Genomic DNA, 21,758 nt, shown 5'->3' with positions numbered 1-21,758 from the left:
TAGAAGATCTTGCAGCAATTATTTCACAGGTAGAGCAGTGGAATTCTCCCTTATGTACTAGGTCAATATTGTCCCTTAACCAACATTGCTAAAACAGGTTCTCTGGGCACTATCAAATTGCTATTTGCGGTAGTTTGCTGGGCGCAAATTGGCTGCTGCTGGTCCCTGTGCCTATGTTTCAAAAAATACTTCATTGGTTGCAAAGCCAATGGGATCTCCTGAGGTCATGAAAGGCGCTGTATAAATGCAAGGGTCTGCAAACGCCAATATTAATGCAGCAGGTGTGCTTCTTATCACTCATTTGGTAAACACTCGGCCCAGTTTTGCACGCTGATCCCCAGTCTAAATTACTTGGTATCTGCTGAGGGAGGACGGGGTCGGTGAGGGGAGTTTTGGTTGCTTTGCCAATGGCGTAAGTTAATCAAACCTTAATAAGTGGAGGTGGCGGTGGGGGTGGGGGTTGGGCGAGGTGTAGAGATTTAATTTGTCGCAGGTGATGGGGTAAAACAGGCCACTTCCCATCATCCTCCCATTATATGCCCAACCTGATATTCAGGGCCGGCTGTTGGCATCAACAGTACTGAATACTGGACTGGGCCCAATATGTGATACCACCCAGTTAACAACACTGCCCAAGATGGATTTCCATCCCGTTACACCATAGAGAACTCCAGACATCTCACAGGAAGAGGAAAACCAGACGGGTTGCATCCTCTTTAATGGAATCGACTCTTCATGTTGGAAAATCAGGAGAATGCTGCGGAAGGTCGTGAGCCCCAGGAAACAGGACCTAAAGACAAAGACTGCTTGGCCGACCTGAAAGAAAGATTGTCATTTCTCCAGTGCCTTTCACTGTTGTAATGCAGGAAATGTGGCAGCCAAGTTGCGCATAGCAAGGTCCCACTAACAGCAATGTGATAATGACCAGATAATCTGTTTTGTGATGTTGATTGAAGGATTTATGTTGGCCAGGGCACCGGGGAGGACTCCCCTGCTCTTCCTCAACCCCAGTGGGTCCTTTACGTCTATAAGAGAGGGGAAGATGGAAGGCAAGCCTTGGTTTAACATCTCACATGGAAGAAGGCACCTCCGACAGTGCTGCACTGGCAAAGAACCAGGGCATTTTCCGAGAGGTTGCAGAGATGGCCCAGGAGGAGCGAGATTCATGAAGGGACCGTGAGACTTAGCACCTCCGTGAGAGCAGGGAATCAAAGGCACAAGTTTGCAAGGCAGAGCTCCCTGGGAGACTCAGCCCCAGAAGGCAAACAAAGCTGTCGGCCTCAGATCATTTGATTGAAATAATTTTGTGCAAAGTTTAAAGAAGCACACAGAAAATACACTGATGGAGGTGAAATATCTTTGCCTCCAGCAGTTTGGAAAGTCCCTGCAGAGTTTCCACAGAGCTGTCTGGGAATTCCTTCCCAAAACCTCCCCACCTCTCTCTCCCCTCCTTTGGGACACTCCTTAAAACTAACCTCTTTGACCAAGCTTTACACCACCTGTCCTCACATTGTCAACGTGATTCGGTGTCAGCTTAACTTTGATAATGCTCCTGTGAAGCATTTTACTATATTAAAGGTGCTATTTTGGGGGTATCTTCTCTCCCGCTCACACTTATTTGAAAGTGGCGGGCATACATAGCAGTTGACAGGAGATATGTTTTCCCAGGCCTCTCTAAGACCGCTGGGCCTCAGGAAAAGTGGGCCCAACACCTGGTGTATTGTGGAAAATGTATGTGGGTCTCACGGACAAGAGGAGCTCAGAGAGGGCATGAGGTGTGAAAGGAGCAGAAAGGGGCAGCCTCAGGGAGCTAAGGCAATGGGGAAACTTGGAGGATGCAGAGCTTGGTGAAGGGTTGCAATCGTCAGAGGCAGCGAAACAGGTGTTCAAAATCGGACAGCTGACACTCCAGTGCAGTACTGAGGGAGTGCCGCACTGTCAGAGGAGCCGTCTTTCAGATGGGTCGTCTTAAGCAAAGCACCGGCTGCCCTCTCAGGTGAATGTGAAAGATCCCGCGGTCACTATTTCGAAGAAGACAGGAGTTCTCCGCCAGCGTCCTGGCCAATATTTATCTCTCAGTCAACATCACAAAAGCAGATTATCTGGTCATTATCACATTGCTGTTTGTGGGAGCTTGCTGTGCATAAATTGGCTGCTGCATTACAACAGTAATAACAATTCAAAAAGTGTTTAATTGGCTGTAAAGACCTTCGGGAGGTCCTGAGGTCATAAAAGGCGCTATAAAAATGCAGCCTTTCCTTCGTTCTCACCAGGGCCACCACATTACAGCAGCATGATTCAGCATTAATCATCCCTTTCGTTTTTCTCAACTCTGTCCAGGAGTTTCCCAGGAGAATGGGAGATCTGACTTTTCCGGCTCTCTGCAGAAAATTGGCACTCGGAACCTTTTTAACTTTCTTTTCCCAGGTCCCTGCTGTTGCTGGATTTGTAGGTCATGTTGGGTCTTGTGTCTCTCGAGGGTACCTGCTCGGAAGAGGGGCCCAATCAGTTCAGCCTCCCGGGAACTCTCTCCTTTCTGTTCCCTCGCATGTGCCAAAGGACTGAACAAGGCGAGTTGCTTCAAGCCAAATTCAAATTTGACAACCTGCCGACAACTAGGCAGGGAATCAGCAGCTTCATTGTGTCCTCCTTAACACAGCTCCCACGCCATTTCCCATTTACCGTGGGCAGCCTCATCCCAGCAGAGGGGATTAACCCTCTCACCTACCTCTGCCCATTCACAGTCAGACACCGGGCAACATGTTCCCAATGGAGGGGATTAACCCTCTCACGCACCTCTCCTCATTCACAGTCAGATAACCGGGCAGCCTGTTCCTAATGGAGGGGATTAACCCTCTCACCACCTCTCCCCATTCACAGTCAGACACTGGGCAGCCTGTTCCCAATGGAGGGGATTAACCCTCTCACCCACCTCTCTCCATTCACAGTCAGACACCGGGGCAGCCTGTTCCTAATGGAGGGGATTAACCCTCTCACCACCTCTCCCCATTCACAGTCAGACATGGGCAGCCTGTTCTCAATGGAGGGGATTAACCCTCTCACCCACCTTGCCCCATTCACAGTCAGACACTGGGCAGCCTGTTCCCAATGGAGGGGATTAACCCTCTCACCCACCTCTCCCCATTCACAGTCAGACACTGGGCAGCTTATTCCCGTTGAAGGGGGAGAAGGATGTGAGGAAGAGAGGGTGAATTTATCCCACTCACCCATTGCTTCACATTCAGAGTGAGACTCCAGGGCCACTCACTCCCAGTCGAGGGGACTGTCTATTCAGAGTGAGACTCCGGGCCACTCACACCCAGTCGAGGGGACTGTCTATTCAGGGTGAGACTCCGGGGCCACTCACTCCCAGTCGAGGGGACTGTCTATTCAGAGTGAGACTCCGGGGCCACTCAATCCCAGTCGAGGGGACTGTCTATTCAGAGTGAGACTCCGGGGCCACTCAGTTCCAGTCGAGGGGACTGTCTATTCAGAGTGAGACTCCGGGGCCACTCAGTTCCAGTCGAGGGGACTGTCTATTCAGAGTGAGACTCCGGGGCCACTCAGTTCCAGTCGAGGGGACTGTCTATTCAGAGTGAGACTCCGGGGCCACTCAGTTCCAGTCGAGGGGACTGTCTATTCAGAGTGAGACTCCGGGGCCACTCAGTTCCAGTCGAGGGGACTGTCTATTCAGAGTGAGACTCCGGGGCCACTCAGTTCCAGTCGAGGGGACTGTCTATTCAGAGTGAGACTCCGGGGCCACTCAGTTCCAGTCGAGGGGACTGTCTATTCAGAGTGAGACTCCGGGGCCACTCAGTTCCAGTCGAGGGGACTGTCTATTCAGAGTGAGACTCCGGGGCCACTCAGTTCCAGTCGAAGGGACTGTCTATTCAGAGTGAGACTCCGGGGCCACTCACTCCCATTCGAGGGGACTGTCTATTCAGAGTGAGACTCCGGGGCCACTCAGTTCCAGTCGAAGGGACTGTCTATTCAGAGTGAGACTCCGAGGCCACTCACTCCCAGTCGAGGGGACTGTCCATTCAGAGTGAGACTCCGAGGCCACTCACTCCCAGTCGAGGGGACTGTCTATTCAGAGTGAGACTGCGGAGCAACTTGACCCCAGTCGAGGGGACTGTCTATTCAGAGTGAGACTCCAGGGCCACTCACTCCCAGTCGACGGGACTGTCTGTTCAATTCCAGTTCACTCTCAAGCACCTCAGTCCATCTTGATGAGTTTGTTTGCACAAGTCTTGGTCTTTGTGCTATTTCCTGTATCCTGGATGGCTGTAGGCCTTTTCATCTTTCTATTCTCATATTGAATTCATCACAAAAGAGCTGGGCCCAGATTCAGCTTAAACTCTTGCTCGAGCAGAATGTTTCAGTCAGCACAGCTAGGGTTGCGTGATGCTTTTAGCTTCAGTATCAGCCGAGCCTCAGTGGGTCATCCTTTCGTCACTAAAGGTGGTGGGTTCACGTCCCAGTCCTACAGACCTGGGCACAAAGTCCAGGCTGGCACTCCCGGTGCCAGTATCGAGGGAGCGCTGCGGTGTCAGAGGTGCCAGCTTTTGGATTATCTGGTCATTTTCACCATTGCTGGCTGTGGGATCTTACTGTGCAGAAATCAGCTGCTGTGTTTCCTACATTAAAGCAGTGAAACAGCATCTGCAGGGTTAAGCTGTTGGCCCTGCCACACGATTTCTAGGGGAAAAGATAATTAATGCATTTATATAGAACCTTTCACAATCGCAGGACGTTGCAACAACAACAACAGCTTGTATTTATATAGCGCCTTTGACACAATAAAATGTCCCACGGCGCTTCACAGGGACATAATAAAGCAACATATGACACCAAGCTCCATAAGGAGATATCAAGTCAGATGACCAAAAGCTTGGGCAAAATGGAAGGTCTTAAGGAGTGTCTTAAGGGAGGAAAGCGAGGCGGAGAGGTTTTGGGAAGGAATTCCAGAGCTTGCAGCCTAGACAACTGAAGGCACGGCCACCAATGGTGTAGCGATTAAAGTCGAAGATGCTCAAGAGGCCAGAGTTAGAGAAGCGCAAGATCTCTTGGAGGGTTGTGGGGCCGGAGGAGATGACAGAGATAGGGAGGGGGTGGGGCCATGGGGAAATTTAAAAACAAGGAAGAACATTTTAAAATCATGACTTTGCTTGACCAGGAGCCAATGTAAGTCAGCGAGCACAGGGGTGAGAAGAGAACGGGACTTGGTGCGTGTTTCGACACAGGCAGCAGAGTTTTGGACGACCTCATGTTTACTGAGAGTAGAATGTGGGAGACCAGCCAGGAGTGCATTGGAACAGTCAAGTCTAGAAGAAACAAAGGCATGAACAAGGGTTTCAACAGCAGATAAGCTGAGACAGGGACGAAGTTGGAAATGGAAATAGGTCTCAGTGATATATATCCCAATATATCCCAAAGCACCTTCCAGCTGATCAAGTACTTTCGAAGAGTAGTCACTGTTGTAATGTAAGCAAGCACAGCAACCAATTTGCACACAGCAAAGTCCCACAAACAGCAAAAATAAAATCACTATTTTTAGTGATGTTGGTTGAGGGATAAATATTGGTCCAGTGCGCCAGGGAGAACTCTTCAAAATAGTGGCCGTGGGATTTTTCACGTCCTCCTGAGAGAGCCTCGGTTTAACATATCACCCACAAGACGGCACCTCCGACATGGCAGCACTCCCTCGGTACTGCACCGGAGTAGCCCTCAGAACCACACCTGAAGTCTGCATCGCCCTTCAAAAGTTTAGGATTCCCTCAAGCAAAAAATAACATAGCAGAGAGCAGCGGAATAGGGAGTGGGTTAAGATGGTGGGATCGAGGCTGAGATCTGAGGTTTGTTGATCTCAATGAATATTCACTGAGTGGATTAATAATTAATGCTTCATCAACACAACACAGAGAATTAAGTAGGGAGAAATATAGTCTTCCGTAAGTGCTCATATATAGCAGCCCAACCAAAACTGAATGGATAACAGGCTGATTAGAGTCATCTCAAAAGAGCTTTACTCTAATTTAGTCTTTGAATAGTTCACCGTGTGAGCAAAGGATCCTCAAGTGATAAAAGAATGCCTTGTTTGCTCAGTATCGGTGAACAGCCTTGAATTTTTTCAAATTATTTTAATGTTTAATCTTTAAATGGCAGCTGTGTTTTCCCCCGCCTCTTTCTCTCAGTAATCAGTGCTTTGTTAACCAAATTAATAGACAGGGCCTCTGAGCCTGACTGTTACCGTAGTAACTGAAAGTTTGTCAGCCGCTTTGTGTCCTTGTGCTCTCTGAGGTCACACTGGGCCACAGCACTGAAATAATGAAGTTTTCCAAAATGCAATATTTCTGTTTCAATGGGTCTTTTTAAGAGGTTCCTACCAGGTGGAAAATAATTAAGTTACTTTTTTTTTCCAAAATATACTTTATTCATAAACATCTGTAAAAATTACATTGCCAAACAGTTTCCAAACAGCACCAAAAAATACACACATTGCAAGGGAGATCAGTTTCCTTCAATACTGTCATGAGTTTCTTCCCAACCCTTCCGTTTCACAATTGTCATGTCAATTACAGTTTTACATTTACAGCAATTGAGAATATTAACGATACAGTTCGAGGGGTTTCCCATTGATCCAGCCCCTCAGTCCAGCTTGGTGGGGGAACCTTACACTGTGGTCTTTCCCCATTGAGCCTTTGCTGCGGCTGCCCCAAGCTTTAGTGCGTCCCTCAGCACGTAGTCCTGCACCTTGGAATGTGCCAGTCTGCAACATTCGGTGGTGGACAACTCTTTGCGCTGGAAGACCAGCAAGGTTCGGGCAGACCAAAGGGTGTCTTTCACCGAATTGATAGTCCTCCAGCAGCAGTTGATGTTTGTCTCGGTGTGCGTCCCTGGGAACAGCCCGTAGAGCACAGACTCCTGTGTTACAGAGCTGCTTGGGATGAACCTTGACAAAAACCACTGCATCTCTTTAATTAAGTTACATCAGGCCTAACAGCCAGTCCGCTTGAATGTATATCACAGCCCTTGTCACAGGGGCCCGCGGAGCAGGCTTTCAGCCACCCCTACAAGAACACCCTGACACAGATCCACACAGCCTGCAATCCGGGACCGCCAGCTGGCCATACTGATCATGTGTGTGTATTAGTCCCCGTCCGTGAGGCAGAGACTGGTCTCCAATCGTCTCAGCCATCCCTGCCATTGGACAAAGGCCTTGCTTCGCTCGGGCCGTGAGGTAGTCGGGGTGCGACGGCCACCCCACGTTTAAAGAGTCCACACACGGGCATCTCCCACCCCCTCAAAATGATCGTATCAGGACTGGACGATTCAGTCACCTAAGGACCCACAACCCCGGAGTGCAAGAAAGTCATCCTCGTTCCCGAGGGACTGCCTGAGGAGAAGGATATCACAGTGACCAGAAATGTGGAGCAGTAGGAATAGGAGGAGGCCATTCAGCCCTCTCAGGCCTGCCCCGTCATTCAGTTGCATCACGGCTGGTCTGCTGATCAACTCCATTTTTCTGCCTTTGCTCTGCATCCCTTGGTAGGCTCGCCTAACAAAAAATCTATTGATTTCATTCTCGGAAGCTCCAATTGACTGAGCTACGACTGGAGTTGGCATTCCCCGCAATGTTTACTTAAATGTTACAAAGGATTAATCTCACTTGACACATGAGGTGTATTTTGGTTTTCACCACCTGGTCTTTAAGCACCCCCTGAGTGGAGTGCAGACAGGAAAACCAGGCGGAAGGATGCCGGCGCCCTTATAGAACCTGTCAGAATTTTCCAACCTTCCATACGATCGCAGCAAAATCCGGCAGGTTCTGTGACTGACGTGTAAACCTCCCCCTCCAGGACCAGGTGGAGCAGTGGGTCAGACACTCTCCTTTCCCCCTCTGGGACTGAGTGGGGCAGTGGGTCAGACACTATCCTTTCCCCCTCTGGGACTGGGTAGCACAGTGGGTCAGACACTGTCCTTTCCCCCTCTGGGACTGGGTAGCACAGTGGGTCAGACACTCTCCTTTCCCCCTCTGGGACTGAGTGGGGCAGTGGGTCAGACACTATCCTTTCCCCCTCTGGGACTGGGTGGCACAGTGGGTCAGACACTGTCCTTTCCCCCTCTGGGACTGTGTGGGGCAGTGTGTCAGACACTGTCCTTTCCCCCTCTGGGACTGTGTGGGGCAGTGTGTCAGCCACTGTCCTTTCCCTCTCTGGGACTGGGTGGGGCAATGGGTCAGACACTATCCTTTCCCCCTCTGGGACTGGGTGGCACAGTGGGTCAGACACTGTCCTTTCCCCCTCTGGGACTGGGTGGCACAGTGGGTCAGACACTGTCCTTTCCCCCTCTGGGACTGAGTGGGGCAATGGGTCAGACACTATCCTTTCCCCCTCTGGGACTGGGTGGCACAGTGGGTCAGACACTGTCCTTTCCCCCTCTGGGACTGTGTGGGGCAGTGGGTCAGCCACTGTCCTTTCCCTCTCTGGGACTGGGTGGGGCAGTCCCAGAGAGGGGGCAGTCCTTTCCCCCTTTGGGAATGGAACTCCCTATCTATCTCTTACACTCTGTTGTTTTCTCTCTCTCTCTATCTTCCTCTCTTTTAGTGAGACTGTCTAGCAGTGAGATCATCAGTGTGATGAGAAACAAAGAAATGTTTTTCAGGGGCAATGTGTGTGAAAGGCACTGATTCACAGGTGCCAGTTATTGAAGTCACCCTCACATGGCCCTGATCCACGAGTTTATCACTGAATGGTATTCAGAACAGACGGGCATGAGTCATGGAGTGAGGTCAGCCTTGGTAAAGGGCTCTTTGTATGATGGAGCAGGCCGAACAACACAAGCTCTGAATTAAACTGAAACTACCTGCACTTTTAACAATCACAAATGCACACGACGCGTTACATGGGACAATCTTCCAGAAGTTGAAATGAAAGCAAGACAGGGAGAGAGAGAAAAAGAAAGACAGAAATGAAGAGAGAGAATGAGGGAAGGAAGAGAAAGGAAGACTTGCATTTCTACCTCAGAATATCGCAAAGCGCTTCACAGAGAATAAAGAAATTTTGAAGTGTAGTCAGTGTTGTAATGTAGGAAATGCAGCAGGCAATTTGTGCGCAGCAAGCTCCCACAAACAGCAATGTGATAATGAGAAGATAATCTGTTTTAGTGATGTTGGTTGAGGGATAAGTACTGGCCCAGGACCCAGGGACGTTCTCCATGCTTTTCTTTGAAATAATAGCCGTGGGATCTTTTGCATCCTTCTGAGGGGGCAGACAGGGCCTCGGTTTAACATCACAGCAACGAAACCTTTAAGAATGTGTGCACGGGATATCGAGTACCTCTCCGGGCTCACACTATTGCTGGTGGCATCGGGAGTTAATGAGAGTCGGTGAAACATTTTGGTAATAACATACTTCAAAGCTGCTTTGATAGCTGATGTTTGCACAGCAGAAATTGCTGACAGATGTCTGCTACAGAATCCTCCTGTCCTGTTTATTTCCGTGGTTTATAAAGTGGTCCTGGATGGCACCAGGTGATTCTACAGAAATGCCTGACAGCTTTGAAGGCTGGGGGGGGTGAGAAAAAGCTTTTCAACTGACTGCCGCGCTTAGACCACCCTTGGAGCACTGTGCGCAGTTCTGGTCTCCATATTATAAAAAAGGATCTAAAGGCACTGGAGAAGGTGCAAAAAAACGATTTTTTTTATTCGTTCATGTTATGTGGGTGTCGCTGGCTAGGCCAGCGTTTGTTGCCAGTCCCTACTTGCCCTTGAGAAGGTGGTGGTGAGCTGCCTTCTTGAACCGCTGCAGTCCATGTGGGGTAGGTACACCCACAGTGCTGTTAGGAAGGGAGTTCCATGATTTTGGCCCAGCGACAGTGAAGGAATGGCGATATAATTCCAAGTCAGGATGGTGTGTGACTTGGAGGGCAACTTGCAGGTGGTGGTGTTCCCATGCATCTGCTGCCCTTGTCCTTCTAGGGGAAGAGGTCGTGAGTTTGGAAGGTGCTGTCGAAGGAGCCTTGGTGCGTTGCTGCAGTGCATCTTGTAGATGGTACACACTGCTGCCACTGTGCGTCGGTGGTGCAGGGAGTGAATGTTGGTGGATGGGGTGCCAATCAAGCGGGCTTTCTCCTGGATGGTGTTGAGCTTCTTGCACCCATCCAGGAAAGTACACTCCTGACTTGTACCTTGTAGATGGTGGACAGACACTGGGGAGACAGGAGGTGAGCTACTCGCCACAGAATTCCTAGCCTCTGACCTGCTCTTGTAGCCACCGTATTTATGTGGCTGGTCCCGTTGAGTTTCTGGTCAATAGTAACCCCCAGGATGTTGATAGTGGGGAATTCAGCAATGGCAGTACCATTGGATGTCAAGCGGCGATAGTTAGATTCTCTCTTGTTTGAGATGGTCATTGCCTGGCACTTGTTTGGCATGAATTTTACTTGCCACTTAACAACCCAAGCGTGGATGTTGTCCAGGTCTTGCTGCATATGTACATGGGCTGCTTCATTATCTCAGGAGTCACGAATGGTGCTGAACATTGTGCAATCATCAGCGAACATCTCCACTTCTGGCCTTATGATGCAGGGAAGGTCATTGATGAAGCAGCTGAAAATGGTTGGGTCTAGGACATTACCCTGAGGAACTCCTGCAGTGATGTCCTGGGACTGAGATGATTGCCCTCCAACAACCACACCCATCTTCCTTTGCACTAGGTATGACTCCAACCAGTGGAAAGTTTTCCCTCTGATTCTCATTGACTTCAGTTTTGCTTGGGCTCCTTGATGCCATACTCGGTCAAATGCTGCCTTGATGTCAAGGGCAGCCACTCACACCTCAACTTTGGAATAAAAGCAAAATACTGCGGATGCTGGAAATCTGAAATAAAAACAAGAAATGCTGGAACCACTCAGCAGGTCTGGCAGTATCTGTGGAAAGAGAAGCAGAGAGAAGCAGACCAGTTCCGATGAAGGGTCACTGACCCGAAACGTTAACTCTGCTTCTCTTTCCACAGATGCTGCCAGACCTGCTGAGTGGTTCCAGCATTTCTTGTTTTTCCCTCAACTTTGGAGTTCGGCTCTTTTTTCCATGTTTGGCTGTAATGAGGTCAGGAGCTAGGTGTCCTTGGCGGAACCCAAACTGAGCGTCAGTGAGCAGGTTATTGCTGAGCAAGTGCCCCTTGATAGCACGGTCGATGACCCTTTCCATCACTTTATTGATGATCGAGAGTAGACTGATGGGGCGGTAATTGGCCGGGTTGGACTTGTCCTGCTTTTTGTGTACAGGGCATACCTGGGCAATTTTCCACATTGCCGGGTAGATGCCAAAGTTGACTTACAAGAAAGATACCAGAACTGAGATGTATCAAGAACGACTGAACAGGCTGGGGCTCTTTACTCCAGTAAAGATAAGACTGAGGAGTGGCCTGATAAAAGTCTTAGAAATTACGAAAGGTTTTGATCGGGTGGATGCAGAGAAGGTGCTGCCACTTGATAGGGTGAGATGAAGTAGGGTGCGAAGAGGCTGGTGTGGAGCATAAATTGTGGCATGGAATGGTTGGGCCAAATGGCATGTTTCAATGCTGTAAATACTATGGCATGTTTCAAGTGGGCAGGATGGGGAGTGGTTTCAGCTGGCAGCCCCCTCCTACCAATGTGTCTGCCCGGTTTTCCCCTTCTGGTCCTGAGGGAAATGGTGACCGCAGCCTGGCCGAGATGAGGAACTGGGCAGGAGGGAAGCTTGTGGGCGATGCCTGGGTGCTGAACGTGAATCCTGTCGATCTGTTAGCCTCGGGCAAACAAACCAAAGAGGCAAACGTCAGCTGTGCTGCCAGCACTGGGAACATTCACCCAGGAATGGTTGGCCAAGCCAGCTGGAACAACAGCTGTCAATCAGCAAGTAGCACTTTCACCTCTGACTCAGAAGCCTGTGGTTTCAAATCCCGCTCCAGGGACTTGAGCATGAAAATGCGGGCTGACGCTGCAGTGCAGTACGGAGGGACTGCTGCACTGTCGGAGGTGCCGCCTTCCAGATGCGATGTTGACCTGCGGTACTGTCTGCCCGCTCAGGCAGGTGTCAAAGATCCCGTAGCTGCAGTTTCACAGAGCAGTGCTGTTCTCCCGAGTATCCTGGCCAACATTGCGGATCTAGATCACAAAGGTGATTTGACCTTTTATCATGTTGCTCTTTCTGGGAGCTTGCTGTGCTCAAACTGTGTTTCCTAAATTACAACAGTGGCACTTCAGAAAAATGACGTCATGGCTGTAAAGTGCTTTTGGGATGTCCTGAGGTTGTGAAAGGCGAAACAGGAATGTCAGGATTTCAGGATCAGCCCTCTAACAATAACAATCTGAAAGTGAGTGGGATTTCCCACTGCGCAGGCTGGCGAAGAGGTAACCTCTTTTCAGGAGTGAATACCTGAAGTGGGCAGGTTGCTGGTTGGCCAGGTTGTCTCAGCTCAGCCCAGCCCAGCCCAGGCGCGGACTTGGCCAAGTAAGTCTCAGCCTGGTCTGTGCAAAGTTTTGCCCTGTGGCTTGTGTTTGTTTAATAAAAACTAATCCTTGTTCAGTTCGCACCGTATGGGCAGATAATTCCCATCTCTGCGCTGACTCAGGGCGATAGCGAGGAACACAAGGCTGACCAGGAAGATAAAAAGGCTTCTGTTCCCGGAATAAACAGAGCAAGCTCTCAGCTTGGGGTGGGGGAAAGCAGTGCTTGGAGGCAGAAGCCAGTACAAAGCGCACTGTTCAACCTCAGCCAACCTATTTATTTCAATTCAGCCTACACCTGTCCAAAGGGGACTGAAGGCTTGAGTTAACTCTTTCACTGAAATCCCACTCAAGCCCCGCAGCCAAGGAGACCATTCTCCTCTCGTGTTTCTTTTGCAACTCGGGGGCAATAAAAGGGGTCAGACTTGCTTGGAGCCCATTGTTTTCTGAATTTGCTGTTTATTGAAGAGGGGGAAGGAGTTACCCACTGCTTCAGCTGTGTTAATGGGGCCACGGTCGCTCGCTGAGTCACTGCACAGAGTTGCTGTTGGTACAGCCCGGGTAAGAAATACTTGTTTAACTTGTTTATTCAGCAGGGTAACAGTTTCTGTCTCGGGTAAACGCACAGAGTTATTTTGTTCGGTGTGGCCAGAACTGATCAGAACTGTATGGAGTTGATGCTCGTTCAACAGGATAAGGATTATTTGCTGCGTAAAATGTACAAACTGATTGAGCCGTGTGTTCAGAACTACCCAGTCGAGTAATTGGGCAGAGTCAATGCTTGTTCAACAGGGTAAGGATTGCTTGCTGTGTAACTGTGCATCATTTCCATTTATTTGGCACAGTGGGGTTGGATTGTTTGCCCGTACATGAGGAAGGCTTTCGATAGGCTTTTGCCAAATAGTCCATTGATATTCACTGTCTGGGCCCACACAGAACCAACTACGGTAACATATACTGAAAAACTGCCACCTTCAAAAGAGCCACACTCCGAAGACGGGCAGCGTGGTGGGTGGGAAAGGGGCATTTTGTCTTGGGTGGCAATGCAAATGGGTAGTAGCAACTTGGCAGCCTCATTTAATAGCCCACCTCATGTTGTTTTCCATTGAAGTCACTGGGGGTCAATCTTGACTTGGTGCGAGAGTGTAAAATGGGTAATAGCAATTTGGCAGCCCAGTTTACATGTCTCCGATCACATGGGCATGATGGGCCGAATGGTCACCTCCTTTCCTGCATCGCTCTATGATTCTATGCAAAATGGACTGTCGGTTCACGACTTGAGGCAATCAAAAGGGAATTAGACTGTTATCTGAAAGGGAAGAATGTGCAGGGTTACGGGGAGAAGGCAGTGGGGGGAATGGCATGAGGCGAATGGCTCATTCGGAGAGCCGGTGTCGAATGGCCTCCTACTGCACTGTAACAATTCTGTGGCTCTGTGTCCCTGGCTGAGGTGGAGGTAGAAGTGCTCAGTGAACACCCTTGGTGGGTCGGGGCCTTTTGTTGAGAGCCTCCCTCCTTCTACCTCTGTACACTCTGTACCACTGGTGAGAGGCTCAGGACTGTTGAACTTTGAAGGGACCTGGGTGTCCTTTGTTCATGAGTCACTGAAAGCTAACATGTAGGTACTGCAGGCAATTAGGAAGGCAAATGGTATGTTGGCCTTTATTGCAAGAAGATTTGAGTGCAAGAGTAAAGAAGTCTTGCTGCAATTATATAGAGACTGCACCTGGAGTATTGTGTGCAGTTTTGGTCCCTTTACCTAAGAAAAGATTTACTTGCCATAGCGGGAGTGCAACGAAGGTTCACCAGACTAATTCCTGGGATGGCGGGATTGTCCTATGAGGAGACATTGAGGTGACTGGGTCTGTACTCTCTGGAGTTTAGAAGAATGAGAGGTGATCTCATCGAAGCATACAAAATTCTTACAGGGCTCGACAGGGTAGATGCAGGAAGGATGTTTCCCCTGCCTGGGGTAGGGTCTAGGATCAGGCGACGTGACAGTCTCAGAATAAGAGGTAGGCCATTTAGGACTGAGATGAGGAGGAATTCCTTCACTCAGAGAGTGGTGAATCTGTGGAATTTTCTACTAGAGGGTTGTGGAGGCTCAGTTATTGAGCATGTTCAAGGCAGAGATCGATAGATTTCCAGATATTAAAGATATCGAGGGATATGGAGATAGTGCGGGAAAATGGTGTTGAAGTAGATCAGCCATGATCTCATTGAATGGCGAAGCAGACTCGAAGGGCTGAATGGCCTACTCCTGCTCCTATTTCTTATGTTCTTCACTGTCGTTTTACACCATCTTTCTGTATTTGTTGTGCCCAGGTGATCCAGCAAACAGGGAAATTAGCTCCCTAACTTTTGGACGTTGAAATGCGGCAGGGTTGGTGCAACAGGGTGGGGTGGGGGCGGTGGGGGGGTGTTTCTCACCATAATTTCACTAGACAATCGGCTGAGAAAGAAAGACTGTTTTTATATGGCAGCTTTCACTACCTCAGGATGTTCCCTAGTCTTACATGGAATACGTAGCACAGAAACAGGCCATTCGGCATTTATGCTCCACTCAAGCCTCCTCCCAAACCTTCTCATCTAACTCTATCAGCTAAACCCTGTATTCCCATCTCCCTAATGTGCTTATCTGGCTTCCCCTTAACTGCATCGATACTTAGTCATCTCAACCAGTCCCTGTGTTAGCGAGTTCCACATTCTCACCTCTCTCTGGGTAAAGAAGTTTCTTCTGAATTCCCCATTTGACTTCTTGGTGACCTTCGTATATTGTTGGCTCGTTATTCTCTTCTCACTAGTGTGAATACTCTCTGAGTGCCCACTCGATCAAATCCTTTCATAATTTTAAAGAGCCTCCTGTTTTCAAGAGACAAGAGTCACGATCTGTTTATTATTTTTACTTTATTAATATTTGCAAAAATGCATTACATAACAGTTCAAATTGTTTAAGAGCAATACAGATTCTTTCAATACAGTACATGAGGTGCCTCACTACACTTTGCCATTACAGGTTATATTTACAATGTACATTTACATTTCATGTCAAACATTTTCTGGTGCATACAGCCCGAGGGGTTTTACACGGGTTCCAGCCCCTCGGTTCACTATGGTGGGAGGACCTTACACAGTGGTCTTTCCCCATTGAGCCTTTGCAGCAGCTGCCCCAAGCTTTAGTGTAGAGGCGGTGAGACTCCTTTCCTGAAAGGTATAACCTCGCAGTTCTAGTGTCATCCTTGTAAATCTTTTTTTTTTGCACCCTCTCCAGTGCCTTTTTTAATATGGTGACCAGAACTGTGTGCAGTACTCCAAGTGTTATTTAACCAAGGTTTGACACAAGCTTAGCATAACCTCCCTACTTTTCAATTCTATCCCTCCAGAAATAAGCCCTTTGGAAGTGTAGTCACACTTGTAATATAGGAAACAGCAGCAAGATTCCCACAAACAACAATGTTGTAAAACAGCCAGTGTAGCACAGTGGCACAGTGGTTAGTGGCGCAGTGGTTAGCACCACAGCCTCACAGCTCTAGTGACCTGGGTTCGGTTCTGGGTTCTGCCTGTGCAGAGTTTGCATGTTCTCCCTGTGTCTGTGTGGGTTTCCATTGAGTGCTCTGGTTTCCTCACACAGCCAAAGACTTGCAGGTTAATAGGTAAATTGGCCATTGTAAATTGCCCTAGTGTAGGTAGTGGTAGGAGAATTGAGGGAAGGTGGGGATGTGGCAGGAAATATGGGGTTAATGTAGGATTAGTATAAATGGGTGGTTGATGGTCGGCACAGACTCAAAGGGCCTGTTTCAGTGTTGAATCTCTATCTGACATGTTTTAGTGATGAGGGATGACATTTAGCCAGGACATCAATGAAAACTCCTCTGCCCCTTTTCAAAATAGCGGCTGTGGGATCTCTTCCATCCGGCTGAGAGGGCAGATGGGGGCGTCAGTTTAATGTCTCATCCAAAAGTCAGCACCTCCGACAGTGCAGCACTCCCTCACTACTTGGAAGTATCTCCCTGGGTTGTGTGCTCAAGTCCCTACAGTGGGACTTGAACTCGCGACTTTCCTGAGTCAGAGCAAAGAGTGCTCCGACTAAGCCACAACTGCCATGACGAGCCAGTGGTGCTGATTCCCGGGGACAGGGTTTTCACTGGCACCTCCGCGCAACATCAAGGCCCCAAACAGAGTTAAACAAGATCCCTGGTAGCTAGGGGATTAACTTCCAGGCCCCCTGGCAATTTCAGGGTTAATCCCTGGGACCCCAGGCAGCTACAGGGTTACTCTTTGGCCAACAAAGTTCCAGAGACACAAATATATTGATCCACAGCTGTATCCAAAACAATGTGTATTTATATAGCACTGCTAATGTAGTGATACATCACAAAGCACCTCACCGAAGCAATTATCCAACAAAATTTGACAACGAGCCACATAAGGAGATATTAGGTCAGGTGACCAAAAACTTGGTCAAAGAGGTCGGTTTTAGGGAGTGATTTAGAGGAGGAGACTGAGAGAGAGGTGGAGAGGTTTAGCGAGGGAATTCCAGAGATTAGGGCCCAGGCAGCTGATGGCGTGGCCGCCAATGGTGGAGCGATTAAAATTGGGGATACGCAAGAGGCCAGACTTGGAAGAGCGCAGAGATCTCGGAGGCTGGTGGAGATTACAGAGATAAGGAGGGATGAGGGCAGGGAGGGATTTGAAAGCAAAGGTGAGAACTTTAAAATCGAGATGTTTGCCAGACCGGGAGCCAGTGTCGGTCCGTGAGCGTAGTGGGTGACGGGCGAACGAGACTTGCTGTGAGTTAGGACACGGGCAGCAGAGTTCTGGGTGACTTCAAGCCAATGTAAGACGGAAGAGCTCGCTGGAGGGGGCTGTGAACTCTGGAGCGTCCTCACAGTCAGCCTGCTTGGACCGCTCTCAAATATCATCATCATCACAAACTATTTTTAGAAGTTTGACCTTTCAGGATGGAAGTGAAGGGTGAGAGACAAGAAGAGATAATGAGAGAAGATTTGGTTGATGCAAATGTCAGATCGGCTCTTGGGTTACTGTTCCACTTCAGAGGCTCTATGCTAACGCTCCCTGTGCAGTACTGAGAGACTGCTGCACTGTCACAGGTGCCGTCTTTCAAATGAGACGTGAAACCGAGGTCCTGTCTCAGGTGGATGTGAAAGATCTCACGGTCACTATGTCAAAGAAGAGCAGGGGGAGTTCTCCTGAGTGCCCTGGACATTATTTATCCCCTCAACCGAAATCACTAAAAGAAAACAGGTCGTCTGGCCATTGTCACATCGCTGTTTGTGGGATTTTGCTCTGCGCAAGATGTCTGCCCTGTTTGCAACATTATAACAGCGACTGCAGCTTCCAAAGTACTTCAGTGGTTGCTAAGTGCTTTGGGATGCCCTGTGTTTGTGAAAGGCTCTATGTAAATGCAAGTCAGTCTTCGTTCACACTTCAGAGTGTATTTACAGAAAGGGCCTCGCCACCCTACCCGCCCAGCTTGTATCCCTCACCAGCTGGACTCTCTTGTAAAAACAGCTGGTTGGCAGCCAGGACCTGTATCTTGCCAGCATTTATTACCCCCTCCCGGATACAACTTCAGCGACGCGGCTGGGCTGCAGCCAGGAGTCACAGTTAAGAGTCCGCCAGGCTGGCTGCGGGACTGGAGTCACGCACAGGCCAGGGAGGGGATTGGTTGGCGGTTTTCCTTCCCTAAAGGGCATCTGTGAGCCAGCTGGGTTTCTCACAACAATCCGACAGCTTCATGGGCACTTTTAGGGCTGGGTTTTACACCCCCCCCGCCCCTCCCCCCCGAAGCAGGGTCGGAGGCAGGGGCCTCGTAAATCGCGCCAGGATGTGAGGCGGGAGGGGGGCAGGGCCCGTCGCCATCCCATTACCAAGCGATTTTGCCGGGGGAGGAGTAGGCCAACAATGGCCTTCCTCCCCAGAGGCCAAGTGAGGCCCTTAAGTGGTCTATTAATGGGCCACTTAAGGGCCTCTTCCCGCCGTCAATGGGATTTAACCAGCGGCCGGGGATGCGTCTGCCACATAGGGCCTTGTTTAAAGAGGATCATCTGCTTTAGTGATGTTAATTGAGAGATAAACAATGGCCAGGACACTGGGGACAGCCTCCCCCCACGCCCCCCGGTGCCCCACCCCCTCCCCCACTCTTAGGACGACCTGAGAAGGCAGACAGGGCCTTGCTTTAACATTATCAACCGAAAGATGGCACCTCCGACAGTGCCGCACTCCCTCAGTACTGCCCTAGTGTGCCAGCCTAGAATACGTGCTCGAGTCTGAAAGTTCGGGGATCGCTGTCATGCAGGTAAATGCAGCAGCTATCCCGTACCCCAAACCACATTGTGACCAATGAGCAGATATCGTTCTGCTTCTATTGTTGTGGGGAAGACATTTTTTATTCATTACACTCATCAAAATGATCTATGTGAGGAATTTCTTGAACTGTCCTAAATTTACCCTTTCTTAGCTTGAACCTGACAACCCTTTGTCCTACTCTCTCATTTCAGCTTAGCGTAGTTTTCCACATGACTTTCTTTTGACTATCTTTTAAACCTGTGAAATTGGGCCTCGAATATGCCTCCTTTCATAACACGGCATTTGCAGCACAGAAACAGGCCATTCAGCCCAACCAGTCTGTGCTGGTATTTATGCTTCACACCAACCTCCTCGCACCCTGCACCACTCAATGCATTTTAATGCTGTGTTTGTACAAGGTTCTCCTCGTGTGAGGGTTTAAAGCTGCATATATTTTTTTAAAATGCTTCAAGTTGTGCAGCTGGCTGCTAACTGGTCTGCCGCTGCTGTCCCCCAACAGGGAGTAAAGAGAAAATGTAACCGAGGAGACATAGATTGTGATTATATTTTCGCTGATAAGCCTGTGAGTCTCCAGCCCATTCCTGGTAAGTCTAGTGTTGCATTTGGTGAGTGAAGGGAGCGTGATATTATGATTGGGTGGGTAAAAACCGAGGAACTTGAAGGCAATCGACCAGAAGAATGTGTGTGTGTGTGTGTGTTTGCGGCTCCTGTAATCTCGGTTCCGTTCCTGCTGAATTCCCTGCCGCATTCCGAGCCAAGGGCAGTTTTTTACAGGAGAAGCCACGAACTGGGAGCGGAGCCTGGAAGTCTGTCTTCGTCTCTGATCCCTGAGACTTGTGTGGAGTGCTGAGGCTGATGAAGGGTTTCACATCCCACTCAGGCTTCCCTGTTTCCAGCTCTTTAATTTCAGGGCAGCTTGTTAATTACCTCCGTGTGTGCGTCTGTTGCTCAGGTGCCTTAGGACGGATTTGCATTCATATAGCGCCTTTCACGACAAGAGCGCCTTGCAGCCAATGAAGTACATTCCACGTTTAGTCACTGTGGCAAGGTCGGAATTTTTGCTGTCGCAGTCACCACGTTGCACGTGTATCACACTCGCCACAATACGCGTGCATCACACTCCATGACCCGCGTGTGCCACACTCACCGTGACATGGGGTGAGTCACACCCTCCCTGACTCGTGTGCGTCACTCTCACCCCACCCCACCCCCCGTCACCTGCATGTGCCCCACACTCCCCATGACGTGCGTGTGTCATGCTCCCCGTGATGCACCCCCCCCCTGCCGCACATCCTATGGTGCTCTCAGTCTCTTAACCATGGTCACGTTTATCCCAGGCAAATTTACAAGGTCGGTTTGTTATAGCACGCCTCAATCTGCCCGTGCAATGGACTCCCAGTCGGGTCTGGCCAAACCCTGGGCTGCCACTTCCCCAGGAGCTGCAGCGAGCCGTGGGAAAACATGATCAAACAAACCGTGAAACACCAACCAAAGCTAAGCTTCATTCGGAAAACTCAAGCTTGCTGCTGGTTCTTATAATTAGGAAAACGTGTGCCATCTGCATGTTAACGCAACAACTTCCGTTCTGTGGGTAACAGGCGCCCAATCCATATTGTAGAAAGTTGAGGTATAAATCAACCATGACAGAGGTCATTTTGACCTAACCTGCCCATCAGGAAACCCACACGATTGGATGGATGTCCGATTTTTAATGCCCCGCCCAATAAGCTTTCTGCTGACTTCAATGGGGTTTAAGGCCGGTGATGCATCCAATCCCATCAGGTTCCAGAAGGGCAGATTAGGTTAAAATTCCACCCCCAACCCGACACCCCCTCCTGATCGAACAGTGACAGGATGGGCTCGAGGGGCTGAATGGCCTATGTTGCTGATGTGAATGACCCTGTGTGTTTCTTCTGCTTCCAGAAATGAGGAGCTCGTAACAAAATCCGCACAGTCTGCACCGCGCTGGAATCATGGGGCCCACAGTTCCTTTCTTCCTCCTGTTGCTGGGGATGTTCAGCAGTCCATCGGGAGCACAGGTGAACCTCGGTAAGTGTCAGTCACCGCCCTGACCTCTCGTCACGTGAGCCTGCAGAGCAAGAAAGATCCCGCATTTATATAATGGCGCTTTTTCGCACCCTCAACATGAACGTCTCACAGCCAATGAAAGACCTCTTCCTCCCAAGTGTGGTCGATAAACAATCTGCGCACAGCACGGGAGATGTGATTGACTTTAATGGCGTTGCAAGTATACAGGGCATTGTTGAGGGCACAGCTGGAGGACTGTGTGCAGTTTTGGTCACCTTCCCTAAGGAGAGATATACTTGCCCTAGAGGGAGTACAACACAGGTTCACTAGATTGGTTCCTGGGATGAGGGGATTGTCCTATGAGGACAGATTGAGCGGACTAGGCCTATATTCACCTGGAGTTTAGAAGAATGAGAGGTGATCCAATTGAAACACATTAAGGTTTGACGGGGTGGATGCCGCCAAAAAATATTTTCCCCTGGCTGGGGAATCTAGAACACAGGGTCACAGCCTGGGAACAAGGGGGCGATCATTAAGACCGAGGCGAGGAGAAATTTCTTCACTCAAAGGGTTGTGAATTTTTAGAGAGCTGGGGTTGGTCAGTCATTGAGTCTTATTCAAGACGGAGGTCAATAGATTTTGGGGTACTGAGGGATATGGGGATAGTGCGGGAAGGTGGAATTGAGGTAGAATATCAGCCACAATCATATTGAATGTCAGAGGAGGCTCAGAAGGCCTACTAGCCCACTCCTGCTCCTATTTCTTGTGCTCCTGTGCATTGGTTGTGGGATGAACGTTGGCCTAAGACACCATGCAGAGCTCCCCCATTTTTCTTCCTTGAAAAAGCACCAGGACGGTTCTCAATCCTGGTGACTAACCTTCGTAAATAGGTTGTAACTCAGGGCAGTGTG

The 21,758-nt window shown here is 49.5% G+C and overlaps 1 protein-coding gene across 3 annotated transcripts in view; it reads left to right on the top strand.

Moving 5' to 3' along the window:
* LOC137346228 (discoidin domain-containing receptor 2-like) overlaps nt 1-21,758 on the top strand; it is a 161,164-nt gene that overhangs the window by 57,322 nt on the left and 82,084 nt on the right. For all 3 annotated transcript variants that reach the window (XM_068009660.1, XM_068009661.1, XM_068009659.1), the window contains exon 2: nt 20,743-20,868. In XM_068009660.1, the coding sequence (XP_067865761.1) occupies nt 20,793-20,868 (76 nt within the window). In that variant the 5' untranslated portion in view covers nt 20,743-20,792. The remainder of the gene's footprint in view (nt 1-20,742; nt 20,869-21,758) is intronic.

This window comes from Heterodontus francisci, chromosome 29 (assembly GCF_036365525.1).
Source record: "Heterodontus francisci isolate sHetFra1 chromosome 29, sHetFra1.hap1, whole genome shotgun sequence".
Classification (NCBI taxonomy): Eukaryota; Metazoa; Chordata; class Chondrichthyes; order Heterodontiformes; family Heterodontidae; genus Heterodontus; species Heterodontus francisci.
Note: the sequence above shows the minus strand (reverse complement) of the source record. Positions and strands in the feature narration are given on the sequence as shown.